This window comes from Ischnura elegans, chromosome 7 (assembly GCF_921293095.1).
Source record: "Ischnura elegans chromosome 7, ioIscEleg1.1, whole genome shotgun sequence".
NCBI classification, from domain to species: Eukaryota; Metazoa; Arthropoda; class Insecta; order Odonata; family Coenagrionidae; genus Ischnura; species Ischnura elegans.
This window is the reverse complement of record NC_060252.1, coordinates 78,627,027-78,640,661: the sequence shown is the minus strand read 5'-3', so window position 1 is coordinate 78,640,661 and position 13,635 is coordinate 78,627,027. Positions and strand designations below refer to the sequence as shown.

Below are 13,635 nucleotides of genomic sequence, written 5' to 3'. Positions count from 1 at the left end.
GGTTTCTCCTTATTCTGTATAAAATACCATATTGTACATGCACACACTATGTAAACTTTATGCTGCTCATATACTTCCAGAAAGGTAATTCACATAATATGTATCAACTTCATTGATAATAATCAACATGCTGCCCCCCTTTCACAACCTCTTATGCCCCTCCAATGAAATGTGAGGAAATGTAATATTTACTTATTCCTTGGGAAAAAATGGTCTCCATTTTTTCTCCTTCCAGCTAAAGAATTTATCAATCCTCCTGCCATTTCTACTCTTGCATTGTGGATATCATCATGCCATTGGAGTGTGTTACTGGTGTGCTTAGCTATTCCTGTGACATGGTATTCCATAGGGAGGTTGTGTGATCTGCTTGAGCAGTGAGAAAGACCTCAAGCACAAAGGGCAGTGCTGTCTGAAGTGCAGCAAACAGTGTACATTGTGTGTGCATGTACAATATGGTATTTTCTACAGGATGAGGAGAAACCCTGCGAATTCCTGCTGGCTGTGAACGTGCCAGTAAATGCCACAGTGGGTTGCTTATTACCCCTTTTCCAGAGGGAAATTCTGAATACTTGATACATGTACAACAAATTATTACAGAAAAATCACTGTTTCTTACATTCAACTAATGTACTGCAGCTCTTCAACTCAACCTTGGGAGAGGTTCTATAATGAAAGATGTCAAGGACATGTGGAATTATGTTTATATCCTATCTGCATTTGTATTTAAGGCCTTTTACTCCAACGTGAATGAATTAAAACATTTTAATTTCTCCACAAACAAATTGAAAAAAACATTGTTCAGCGATAGTGACAATTTATGATATTTTATTGGAGAATGTAAGAGCCTTGTTTATAAGCTCAATTTATTTTCTCAATTTTTTTCTGCTGAAAAATTTACAGAAATAACCCTTATGTTTCTTCTGAAACTCAAAAAGTTGGGGAGCAGCCACCCCTAACTCGTTACCACAATCTTTTTGAACCATTAGGTCATAGTTAGACTGCCCTGCATTTAAATTATTCTGGAGAATACAGCATCAATTTATTGCCAAATGTTGATTGTTAGACAAATTAATGAGAATTGAGAAGGCTTTGAGGTCAGGGAATCTTAGGAAAAGGTGTAGGTGAGGAATTATGTCTGATCAAGGAAGTGATAGGATTAGAGAGGTCATTTTTAGAAAGGCATTCATGGAGTTAGATGCATTTATAAGAATAGGAAAATGTTGATTGGTAATTACAATCAGAGAAAAGTGATTCATTTGTTTCCCAGTATGGACTTGAGGAAAGACAAAAAAAGGGACAAAGTGCCTCTTTGATCAGTGGATTCTTTCAAAGAATAGTACCTAACCTTTTTGCTCTGAGTGGTGAGTATTAACCGTCATGGGTTTTATATTTTCATCGCTGTAGCATGAGTATTTCTCTTTGTAGATCATTACTTTCCACTAGCTCCTGGTGGTAGGCATTACCTCTCAGGGATAATATGTTTGAGGCCTAATGGACGTAGACAGATAATCGATTATTTTTAAGTACTGTTTGTAAAGGTGGTGAAATAAAAACATTGATTTGAGAGCCACATTATATCAGTTAAGCTTTAGCTGGGCTAGTTTTTGGTCCGGGTTAGCTCAATAAGATACTAGGCAAGAGGAGTGCCATGGCAACACAAAAAGTAATAATTATTATTGTTGAGAAAGGACGTATTTACCTCCACATGGAATTTAATATTTTTCATAAAATTCTCAACATAGCTGAAAATTTTGGAATGCTGCATGCTTTCCCGGCAGAATTTTGTGTCACTAAGATCTCACCATTCCTTCTGATATACCCTGGAAGGGGTAAAATTTGATGTTGAATATAAGCTAGACTGTTACCGTATTGTAATCTGTTTCTTAGCTATTCACGAATGAAATTTCTCGAATTCATGCCTGGGATGATTTGGTAGGCATTAGCATTGAAGGACATTATTCCTTTCATAAAAGTAATATGTAATATATTACATTCCAGTTTCTCAGCTGTTTATTATTTCTGTATTATATTTTCATTCAATAGGTTCTTCTCATCAATGCCCTTAAAATTCTATTTAAGACCAATTTTCATGCTCATCCTGAATAATTCAGGCTGTAGTTATTCGATATGCACTGAGCAGATGAGTTCAAAAATTACACGGGGGGCACTGATCAGATATTTATATTGTCAAAAAGTGCTTTAAAAGTGTGTCTTTGGCCTTAATAGGTATAAAAGTAATGATAAAAATATTATTCAGGCATTTAAACTTAAATTTTTGAGTTAGGCTTTAATTTTTATATTCAGGTTTGAAATCCAATGCATACGTAGACCTAAATCGCATTTAAAGATCACCTTTCTTCCCCCCGAATCTTTCATTAACAGTTGAAGGTGGCATAATTGACGTCATATCGTTCACGCCCCTTCTCCATGACGTCACAGTAACTATGCGTTCCAAGATGGCAGACGAAGTGTTGCACGGGTTGGACAGGGAAGGTGTTGTGGATTCTAAGATGGCAGAAAAAAGTGTGGAAGTGCTCGACATTATACGCAAAGAATGTGTAAACACAAAAAGCCTATGCAGCATGAAGTCTAAATTTTATTTGAGTGGCGAAAGTGAAAATTATGGTGCAAAATTTCGTTTGAATGGCGTGGGACTCAGAGTGCACGCCTCCGAGAATTGTGATGAACATGTGAGTGAGTTTTCGACAGATTTCAAATCGCTTTGTTCCAGTGGAGACGATAACGTAAGGAAGAAGAGGTGTACTGACCGATATGACAGCTCAGAGAGCTCTGACAGGTAAGTTACTTTTGGATGCTTTTTCTTCCATTGAGCTTATGCTGCCTGTATTTACCTTTACGAACCCCGCGTAAATACTTCTTTAAGCTTACCTGAACCCGAAGAAAAAAATAATTTCAACGAAGTCTCGTAAGCGAAGCATTGTGAAATGGTGTGGGTTTTCAGGGAAATGTTATTTCTCATTGAAAAAGTGAGGTAAAACATGAATGATCAGCTGTAGGAAAGGAAATAAAGCGTAATCAAAGAAGCTTGTTTTTAATCGACGTTTGGCTCAGGGAAACTTTCCTTTTTGTCAATCAAAAGAGAATAGCTAATATGTTGCGAAAGTAACATTTATCTTAAGATATTTAATTTAATTTTCTTTGTACTATAGGATCGCATTACATGTAATAATTTCTATCGCATCATTTTCTCGAGACGACTTTTAAATGCTTGTTTGGATAGTTTTTGTGAAAATATTCTTTACTTAAGTTAATTTTTTCCAAAGATTTTACTTATGGTGGTCTTTGCATGTATGATGTGTTGGCTCAATGTTTGTTTTCGACGCATCCAATGGCTACTAGTCACAGGAATCCATTGAAAAAAAAATACACAGTCTATTTCGGCGTCTATTTTATGTATTCGAACTATAAGGGATCGGTATTTATCTCGATTCTTTGCATGTACATTTATTTTCATGTCGATTAAACAAAGTTGCTATGGTGTATTGCATAATAAACAAATTCTTGAAATTATAATACCATATACTTACCTATCACTTTACTGTCTATTTGCGAATTTTTGTTTTTCACTTCTGTTATCTAAGGAATACTTCAAATGTTTTCGGTGCTTACGATAATTGGAGATGTACGTTTATGGTATGATCATTAATAGTGTTACTGGTTATGATCATCTCATTTGGTTTTCTGGTGTACTTCTCATTCATAGTCGAAATTTGTTAGTGTACAATATGCGATTAGATACTATTATGCGGAATTTGTGCATTCTATAGCTCACTGTTCCAAGCACGATTACGGTGTTACTTAAGTCTATTTAACAATTTTACTTTCACATGTCCGTGTTCGCCTTTGTAGAGTAGCCCCACCATGAGATTAAATGAGATTCCGTCATAATAACTGTTATTCGATATCCGGCGTCCGTAATGGTATTATATATTTCACGAAGAAAATTCAATTTCTAAAATTATTTTGGGTGTGGCAAAATATTGGATGGAAGCGATTGAACCCAAGTTAGGGTTTCACCAGGTGTATAGGTATCAAGATATTTAATCTGAGAGAAATACTTAACACGTTTAAAAAGTATTGTTTTGCGCTATGTTGCTTATGAAAGGTTATGGGTGACTATCATTTATTAAGGTATCGTTTTGTCGTCAGTCATTGCGGTTTTCTTTTGGTCAACTCACATTGCACTAGAGAAATAGGCCCGATGTGCGACCCAGCTGATTTCTCGGTTGGTATCCTTCCGCGGCAGGCAGGATTCTTCCACCCCGATTACATCACGCTGTAGTCACATCTCTCGTATTTCCTAAAATGCTTTTGCGTGAGGGGAAAAGGGAAGGACTCAACGATCATTACGTCACTCTGTCTCACTAACTTATCCTTCCGCTTTTCATTGCCGGCGGCAATCACTCAATGGAAGGGATGTCCTAGTTCGATATTCTTGTCGTTGCATTTCCTTCCTGCTGTGTTTTCATTTCCATTCTAATCCAAGTAAATTACCATTCTTAAGTTGCCAGGAAGCCGTCGATGTTCCTTTTTTTTTAATATTCCGAGGTAGTTATTAGCTATGTGGTTTCTCGGGTGCATTAGAATTTCACAGCATATCGCCCATGGCGCAACGGTGCCCAGTAGCTATGCTGACTTTTTCTTTGCAGTAATCCCCTTATAGATTTAGAAGCTGGTCTGAATTTTTCACTCTGTCAAATGTATGTCTGCTTTAATTTTTACTGTTCAAGGTACGTGAAAAACGTTTCGCAATCGTTAGGATGTCTTGTTTTCTCATACTTCAGTTCTTTTTCCCGTCAGAAATGGAGCATGTGCGTACGAATATGTAAAATTATTTCTATGATGATTTTTAAAATTTTTTTACTCCCACCCTCATTATATTTGTTGGTCCCCGAAGTGTATTATCACCATTCTGGTGGTAGTACACTTAGGGGACCATATATGTCTTTATATACTTAACTTTTACACCCTTTGTGCCACCGACAGGGTGTTTGTAGATAAAAGATTTTGAAGTCGGAATTTAATTTCGTTGGTGATATTAGTACACCCCTTATATAATAAACCAGTAAGAGTTTTGTAACATAGGGCTGTCAACCTCGCAGGATCGTGTGATGTACATACTAGTGGTACATTGTACATCCGTGCCTATTCGTCGTTTTCTCCATTTCCCCTCTTTAAGATGCAGGGAGATTGGCATGAAAAAAAATTGGGGAATGTGGAATAATGTCATTGATAGGATGAAAGAGTTAAATTGTCTAATTTTGATAATGTGTTCATATTTTTAAAAATATTGGGTCCTAGATTTTCGTTTGGGCGTCATAGTTGTTGTCCCTGTTCCGGTGAAGGTGGGTGTGAGGTTACCCCGACAGACAATACGCTGCATGTGTTTTTCATGGTTACGGAAAAAAATCTATAGCACGTGCTCATGTACCTAGACCATCCACGTGTAACCCGGAGTTCCACCTCCAAGATGTGTTTCTCCCTAATATAGCACTCGGCTACTAGGTGCTAGGCAACATATACAAGTGCAATTACTTGGCAATTGCTGCGAGTACCTATGCGGGCGGTGTGTGATCCCACCAAGCATAAATTATTCCATGCAGTGGAGAATTGCACGTATTATTCACCTCTGTTGAAAGCTGAAATAATCGTGCATAATTGTCAATAATTAGTGAGAGCTAACGCCTGCCTTATATGTACACGTGTCATTGTTGCAGCTCCTATATTTCGCATAGTGCATGCTGGGGATAAATAGTGATGTCCATACCGCATGCTGGAGTACCTCGTAGGGTAGCATTTATATCGATATAATTTCTTGGTGTAATGTCGATATTTTGGGAATTAGGCGATCGTGGAATATTTTTATCCATCGCCATGTATAATCGCTTTGCATGTAAGTGTAGGTATAATTTGTTAGTATACAGTGTAACATTTTTATGTTCGTGTGGTGTGAATGTGGGAATATTCTTGCGTACTGGTGATTGATCACCCCATGCCAAACACCCTAGGGATGGCTCGCAGGGTATTATGTAGGTGTATTTTAGAACCCTGCTGAAAAGGTTGTGAGTTTGCAACGGGAAGGGGAAGATTCAGTAATAGCATATTTGTGTGTTTATCCTCATGCATTGTTGCACTGGCTAAAATATCCATGCGCAAATACAATGTCGAAGTTAGCAGTGAAATGTTGGTTTTTAAGACTGAAATAAAGTACAATTTTGGCATCGAAACGTAAATGTATTGTAAAAAAATAATCATAGATAACAAACGACTGATATCAAGGGAACATCTGTCCTTGTGAATAGTAGAGATTGCCGAGGTTGAAGTATTGCATCTTGGCTACTACCCCATCGGATCTGCTGAAGTTAACTTTAAATGAAATTAAATTCATACGAAATTCGTCCTTAAATTTTCGATTCGGCTTCGTATGAAAAAAGGTACGGTTTCTGGTTCTTGGGAAACGGTAGCTCCACTTTGAAAGCTATTTTCTCAAGAACTTCTCCACATATTGTCTTGAGGTTTCATAAAATGTCGGAACGGACTCGTAGAAATGTATGCTTAAAAATAACTTAATGATAGTTGCATTAGCGGTAAAGAAAACTCCACTCTTTTCGTCATTTAAGGACTTACTCAGTTTTCAGGAGTTACACTTATGGTGAGGGATAATGCTATTAACAACTTCCCTCACTAGGCCTCATGATGACGTACAATAGTTTCAATCCAGGAAAGGAGCTTGTGAAGGTCTTGCACGTGAATACAATAGCGATTTCACAGCATATCCGAGTAACTTCTGCGTTTCTTTCTCTAGTCGCGAATGACTTCATTGAAGACCTTGGCTTCCTGTCGCCTCTCTCGTGGGTGATAATCACGCCTTCTGCGTAGGAAAGTTCCCCTCCTAGTCTTTCCACATGATTTCCATGAATTGGAATGGATCGAACTCACTGTTATTTAACAAACTAATGAATGTCATGAAAACTCCGTTTTACAGCCCTTTTTTGCAGTTTTTAATTACCTTATGCTTTTTGTTACTGCATATGTGCTATTTTTTAATTTTATGTCCGAAAAGTTTGATTGATTTCCCCATTATCGTTGATCTTGATCTGTATGTTGATTGTTCTCCTATTATGCGGCCCATGTAGCTCTTTAACTTGGCTTATGGTAAATATAGTGTCGAAGGGATTAACATTTAAAACTATTAAGTTGGGTTCTTCTCATAGTACCTAATAAATTCTGATGTAAACATGTATGAGATTTAGGGATCCTGTTTGTCTTTCACTGGCGTCCTCCTTATTTAATTGTGAATTTTATATCATCTAATAGATTGATTTTTTTGCCGATAAGCTGTATTTAGCGGGAGAAGAATGTTGGTGTGCTACTTTGTGGGATAGAATTGAGTGCGCACTAACATGTTCTTGGATATATGTCCGTGTTTCCGGTCAAATACAATTATTTTATTTTATTTTCAAACCACCAAACCAAAGCTCTTATTGGCCATTTTATACCGGGGTATGCACAAATGTAACAAGTAAACATACCCGAACAACCATGCCTTGGACCGGGGCAACTTACCGAGGCGGGATTCGAACCCGCGACCTCTTGTTTGGCAGGCGAAGACGTTATCCCGCCGCCACCGAGGCCGGAGATTTATGAGATGGATTATTTTATTCAGTTGACCAAGGGGTCTTTCTTACATCCCTCCTTCACAAAAATCGATAGCTCTTCCATCGCCCGTAAGGAATTAGTAATATTGTCCAGCCTCCTGTCCAAAGTAGTGGTCGTCGCTCTTTGTCACCATACCTCCTTGTCGTTTAATTCTATGAGGTTCGCGGGTGATCAGGCATTGATTATGCAGTTGGAGCAAGAGTTGCTGGCACTGGTGAATGCGTTAGAAAAGCGTTGCGAGGAGTATAGCTTAAGGTTAATGATAATAAGACTAAATTTATGAGGTTTTGTAAAGATTCACATGCAAGGAATGTGAGGCTCAAGATGAAATTAGGTGGTAAAGCTCAATATGATCGGTGGTCAAAAGTTTGCGTGGAAGCTGGTAAGTAGTGCAGTTCAGCTGTTTGGCAGAACCTTAGAGGAAAACTGATACACCAGTGATGCTATCAGGATTGCATTTGCAAAGGAGGCGTTCATGAATAGGACAGAGCTAATGGGATGATCGTTATGTTAGAGTTTGAAGAAAATGGTAGTCTGGATTTTGTCGCTTTGTTGTACGAAAACGTGGACATCGTGGAAGGAAGAGGAGATGAGGCGTTCGAATGTTGTAGGAGAGGTTAATGGAGAGACTTCTTTATATGGGTGAAGGATGAGAATGGAATTTATGATCAGAATAAAAGAGGTATTAAGGCCTTTATGTGAATTGAAGAGGGATCCATGAATCCATGATGGCAGAGGAAGAAAGCCGATATAATTCCCAGATGCTCCATGCTAATCTACCTCGTCCGGTAGGACAAATTAATATTTACCCCCTTGTCGATGCCAGGAAATCCATCTCATTTTAAGTATTTATTTCCAATATTTTTTTATTATCGTTGAATGACCTTATTGCACAGGTGTTTTTGGCCACAGTAAGGGTTAGCCTTATTGAGGTTAATCAAACATTGGTATTATTGTCATGGAACAGGCGTTAATTGAGGCTGGGAACTAAGATGAATCGCTGTTTCCTTTCTTCATCGTACGGAACCAATTTTGTAGCCATTATAAAGGTATTTAATTGATTTCTTGTGAAATTATCGTGTGATGTCGAATGAATCACTCCCATTGGGTATTTTTCGCTAGCTCTGACGTGTGGGTGTCGTCAGTCAGGCTTCATTTCTACGAAAGGCCTTTTTTGTTGGAGCGGATGAAGGCTTAGCGTCAGGCTTGGCTCAAGTAGGTGTCCTTCGTGGTAAAGACATGGTATTCCCCGAGGAAAATGTTGATGCATTGATGATTTCAAGTTATTATTTCCTCGTCGTCTTGAATCAACCCATGCCTCTTGCCTCGCTTACTGCGTCGGCAACTACTAGTGGTAATATCATTGTCTTGAAGCCTTATCAAGGATATCGATAACTTCGCAAAGGGTGATTGATAGAAGCATAGATTTATATTAAAATACCTTGTGTAGACTCTACCCTAGGTTCATACCGGTCAGGGTAATTAGGAAAATGTCAGGAAAATTAGATTACGGTCAAGAAAAACTCCCAAGTGAGCTGAAAGCAGATGAAATACCTGGTTGAAAGATCTGTTCGGGCTTCTAGTTGGCATTTCCTGACCGTCCTGATGGAGCGGCGTAAGAACTTGGCGCTACTTGACTGTGTTTCTATTAAAGTTACACGAATTATTATTTCTGCTCCACTGTTACACATATTTAACTGTGTTCCTAGCTGCATTTTTGCGTAATATCCCTAAAAGTGATTTTTTCCGTTTATGCAATGTTAGAAAAATTGAAAGATGAAGAATGAATCGTTCTTTTAGGTTGTTGTTATGGAAACAGAAGTCTTTGCGCCAGCTCTTTTCCATTATGTTATAAAGAATATTGCACCGTTTGGCTCGGAAAAAGATGTCATCGCGAAGGGAAATGTTGTATGAAATCTGAAGGAGAAAAGCCGTATCCGATTGAGCTATAATTATTTCTGTAACATTCCGCGATCTAGTAACATACTTTGTCCATTTATTCCTTCAACTTTTATATTTTGAAATTTCTATTGTATATCCGTATGACTCCTTACGTACTTTCTCGAGGTTTTTTTTGTCAGGGTATGATTGTTTTTACCCAACTAGCTCTAACCTACGCGTTGCATGATTTCGGAATCTACGATAATGAAACGAGCATATATGTAGCATGAGTTGCCGGCCCTCAATTACCATGGTCACTGAAACTGATTGGTTTTTCCAGTAATCTATTTATTGTTAGATATTACCGCTTCCTGTCTCCGGCGGAGCAAGGGTTTTGTGAGATCGTAGGATTTAGAATCCGCCGCATTCGGAGTGGAGAGCACGCCAGACCTTCTTTAGGCCTCTTTGCGATGGGAGTGGAGATAGTTTTTTTTAACGCTATGCGGGCATGCATATTGTAGTTCGTCCCTTTATGCCCGTTGCGGGTTTTCAGAGGGAGTCGCTATTCTGTTGGCGTTGGTGGGACTTGTGCTCGGGCGAGCGTTGGGTGGGGGCGATCTCTCGTAGGATAGTGCTTCCCTCGGCTTCTTTTACCGGGACGTCGCGTCCCATCCATTTTGCGGTTCGTATTGCTGGAGCCAGAGGTAGTCTGATGCGAGAATTATTCTCTCACTGTCAGGGATCACGCACAATTTTATGGGAAACAATGTGGGGAGATATGATTTTGTGGGTCACTAAAGCGAACTGGGTATGGGGGTGCGGGGAACTTGAAATTCCTGTCGTGTCGAAGAAGAATAGTTGACTAGATGGATTTGTCAAAACTCGAGTCGAGTTCACTTTGGTAATGGCAGGACGGTGCTGAATATATAATTGGATGTTTTAATGTCACCTAACACGTATGGCTGGTAATAATTTGCAGTGTTGAATCTCACATGCCGTTTTTCCGAATAAAGTGCCTATGCTTTCTCAGTTATTCTGACAAGTGAGTAAAAGTGTAATCGAAAGCTAGTGGACCGATTGGTAAGGAAATAGCAGCGGCGTTGTGGGCAACATAAGGTGATGTTATCGCATTTTTCTGCGTTCTCAATGTATTTGATATTTAATCAGAAATATAAGTTAATTCATATTATGTCAAACCTGCTGTACATCCATTTTGAAAATAGAAGTCACGAACACGAAGTGCGCGCGTTACGCCTACGTCAATGATTTTATTTTTTGGTTTGGATTTCTGCCCGCTATGTATTTTGTCTGTCTGGTATACGTTACGACTTCATTTCTTTTTACTCCAGTCTGTTTAAGAGTTCCGTTATTAACGACGGCGACAAGCCCATTTTATCTCTCGTTGATGAGTAAAAGCTACTTTACGAAGTTTTCAACCACTCGCGTTCAATCGCAATTGAGAAACCTTTGGAATTGCATTGACGAGAGTTGAGTAACTATGGTTATAATATTAGTCGATATAGGCATTTTATTGGTCTTTGAAATGTACTTCGATATTTATTTCGCAGAAGGAAGGTTATCTAAAATGTGTGCCTCTTCTATTCCCACTTCAAATTTAGACCTAGATAAGTGGGAAAGTAATTAGAATTTAAGGTTTTAAAAATGTTGAAAATTTAATGACAACTTGGGAGTTGTCTGAAAAAAGAGCTTCCTTTATTTTTATATTGTTATTATGCCGAGAGTATGAGCTTAAGATATTCATTTGACTTATTGAACGGTGCAGTAAGTGTAGAAACAATTTAAAAAACACCGGTTAGGTCGTACAGTTAGATGCCATTTGTCAATCTCATAGTTGCCCAACTTTAATAGCATTCAAAGTTGAAGTGCGAGAATTAATTTTTTGCCATATCATATTATGATTCTGCACACGCTCAAATCGAATTAAACAAGGTGCGATTATTTAGAACCTTTATTTTTTTAATTTACCTGGATATATTTGGTTTATAGCCTTAGCGGGATGGAAGTTATTCATCATAAAGATGTCGTACTCAGAGAAAAGCCTCCAGAAATTGCTTATAAGGAGAATAGTAGTGGCATAGGAGAATAGGATAACCCGCCGTAAGGTTGTCTGGTGACCAAGACTTTGATCGTCGTGGGTCGATCGCAGACTCATTTCGGCCGCAGACTCTCATCCCGAGGTCATTTCCCTCGGCTGCTCCAAGGAACTGTCTCTACGTAAGGTTTTCCGCGCCCCTAATACATCTCCTGGAGGGTTAATAAACATGAGGTTTTCTGTCTCTGTCACTGCATTATAGTCTAAACGTGTTTGTAAAGTTACCCCTCGTAAAAAAAGTGTAGGTTTGAAGATTTAAAGATAGAATTATTTATTTATTATTATAATTATATTTTTGTTATAATAAACTATTTTTTACGTCGGCCTCTTAGGAAGAAATTGGATGCTTAGGCTCCAGAGACCTTGCCGGAGAAACCATGTTAGCACTATAAAGATTAAGTCATACACAACTACTTCTCGATATTTCACTTATCACATTTTAAAGGCTATTTTTGCAATCTTCGCAGCCTGATATTTTCTATGCTTAATGTTGCCTTTATCTATATAGAATATCATTTTCTCAGTTTGTGCTGGTAAAATTCCTTGATATCGGCAATGAATTTGCTTTTTCCCTCTTGTCATAGTAATGATTTTTGACTACATGTATATTTGTTGCGTTTTTTATCGTATAAGAATCTACTTGAAAGTCATTTTGTTACTTTTTAGTTTAGTTAGAGTTTTTTTTCTTTTTGCACCATCAATGAGATTCATTTGCCCAGCGTCATCAACTTTGAGCTATTATTTCCAAAGTAGTTAAACACTAGCTGTACTCCACGTTGCCTATTTTTCTTGTTTTAACATTTCGTATCTTTGGAGTTGCTTCGAACTGTTTCCAATGACCTTTATAATTAATGTGTGTAAAAATAAAATATACATTTTTGGTCTTTCTTGAATGATTTCACCTCATCGGTTTAATTCCTGCTTCTTTCAGTCTTTCACGTGTGGGCTTACACATGTTGTGGTACTGTTATCGGAATGCCGAAAATGCTGGAAATTGACCCACCTAGCATTTGCGGAAGAAATGTGGCTGTCGTGTATGTCATTGCGTGCATTGAGAATTACCTACTACATTGATTCCAAGTAGGCAGCTGTGGATCGCTCTGAGAGTGGAGACGTAGAAATAGACCGGATGTCGGAGCTGTGTCTACAATAGAACTCAGGCGGATTTTAAGGACTATGAAGCAGCTGCCTCGGCTTTTCCCGAAGGCGCTAGAAGTGGCTTCATAGCCTTCGTATCCCAGGAAGCTATTTTTTCCGTATTGGGTGCGTGTTTTTGCGATTTATTAATCTGGTTGAGGGGACAACGTGCAAAAGTTGTGGCCTAGTGCGTTAGCGTGCTTAAGCAGTGGGTGTTGAATGCTTACCTCCCAGTGAAGTCACACACACACAGGATATGGCACACCCGATGTGAGATTATTTTTATTTTTTCATTAGTAATTCCTTCTCTTTTCCAATATAAAATTATTCCATTGCGAGGTGACACATCTACATAATACTCCACAAGCCGCCTAAAAGGCGTGTGGAAGGGGGTGTTAGGACACCAGCCGTCTACGCATAAAAAATGAATTGCTCTAACGAAGTTGGGACTAGAATTTATTAAAGTCCTTTATGGTTCGGGGAAAAACGAATTCCAATATCTATCGGTTCGGCAAAACATCTCTCTAAATTCATCGCTTCTATCGGTCCTGGAAATATAGTGCGGCTCTAATATTATGTTCTCCGTGTCGATCTTAAAGATATCCATTCTCAATTGTTCAAGCAATCTAAGCCTAGCGCGCAGCCTAGCAGCACATGGGTAGGAGTCTCCTCCTCTGATTGTTTGCATTTCACTAGCTTGTGCTTAGTTCCTTGGTGGCCCTACCATGACCTTTTCACGCTAATATTTGAATTAGAGCTCTGATTGGCTGACGGACTTTCTTTTTAGAGATTCTGGATTCTGCATTCTGGATTTTTATTTATCT

At 38.5% G+C, this 13,635-nt stretch overlaps 1 protein-coding gene across 1 annotated transcript in view; it reads left to right on the top strand.

The window, feature by feature from the left end:
* The first annotated feature begins 2,427 nt into the window (after window positions 1–2,427).
* The window catches only part of LOC124162049 (zinc finger protein AEBP2), a 138,052-nt gene continuing 126,844 nt past the window's right edge, over window positions 2,428–13,635 (top strand). Inside the window, exon 1 of the mRNA XM_046538385.1 lies at window positions 2,428–2,797. Coding sequence (XP_046394341.1) covers window positions 2,445–2,797 — 353 coding nt within the window. The 5' untranslated portion in view covers window positions 2,428–2,444. The remainder of the gene's footprint in view (window positions 2,798–13,635) is intronic.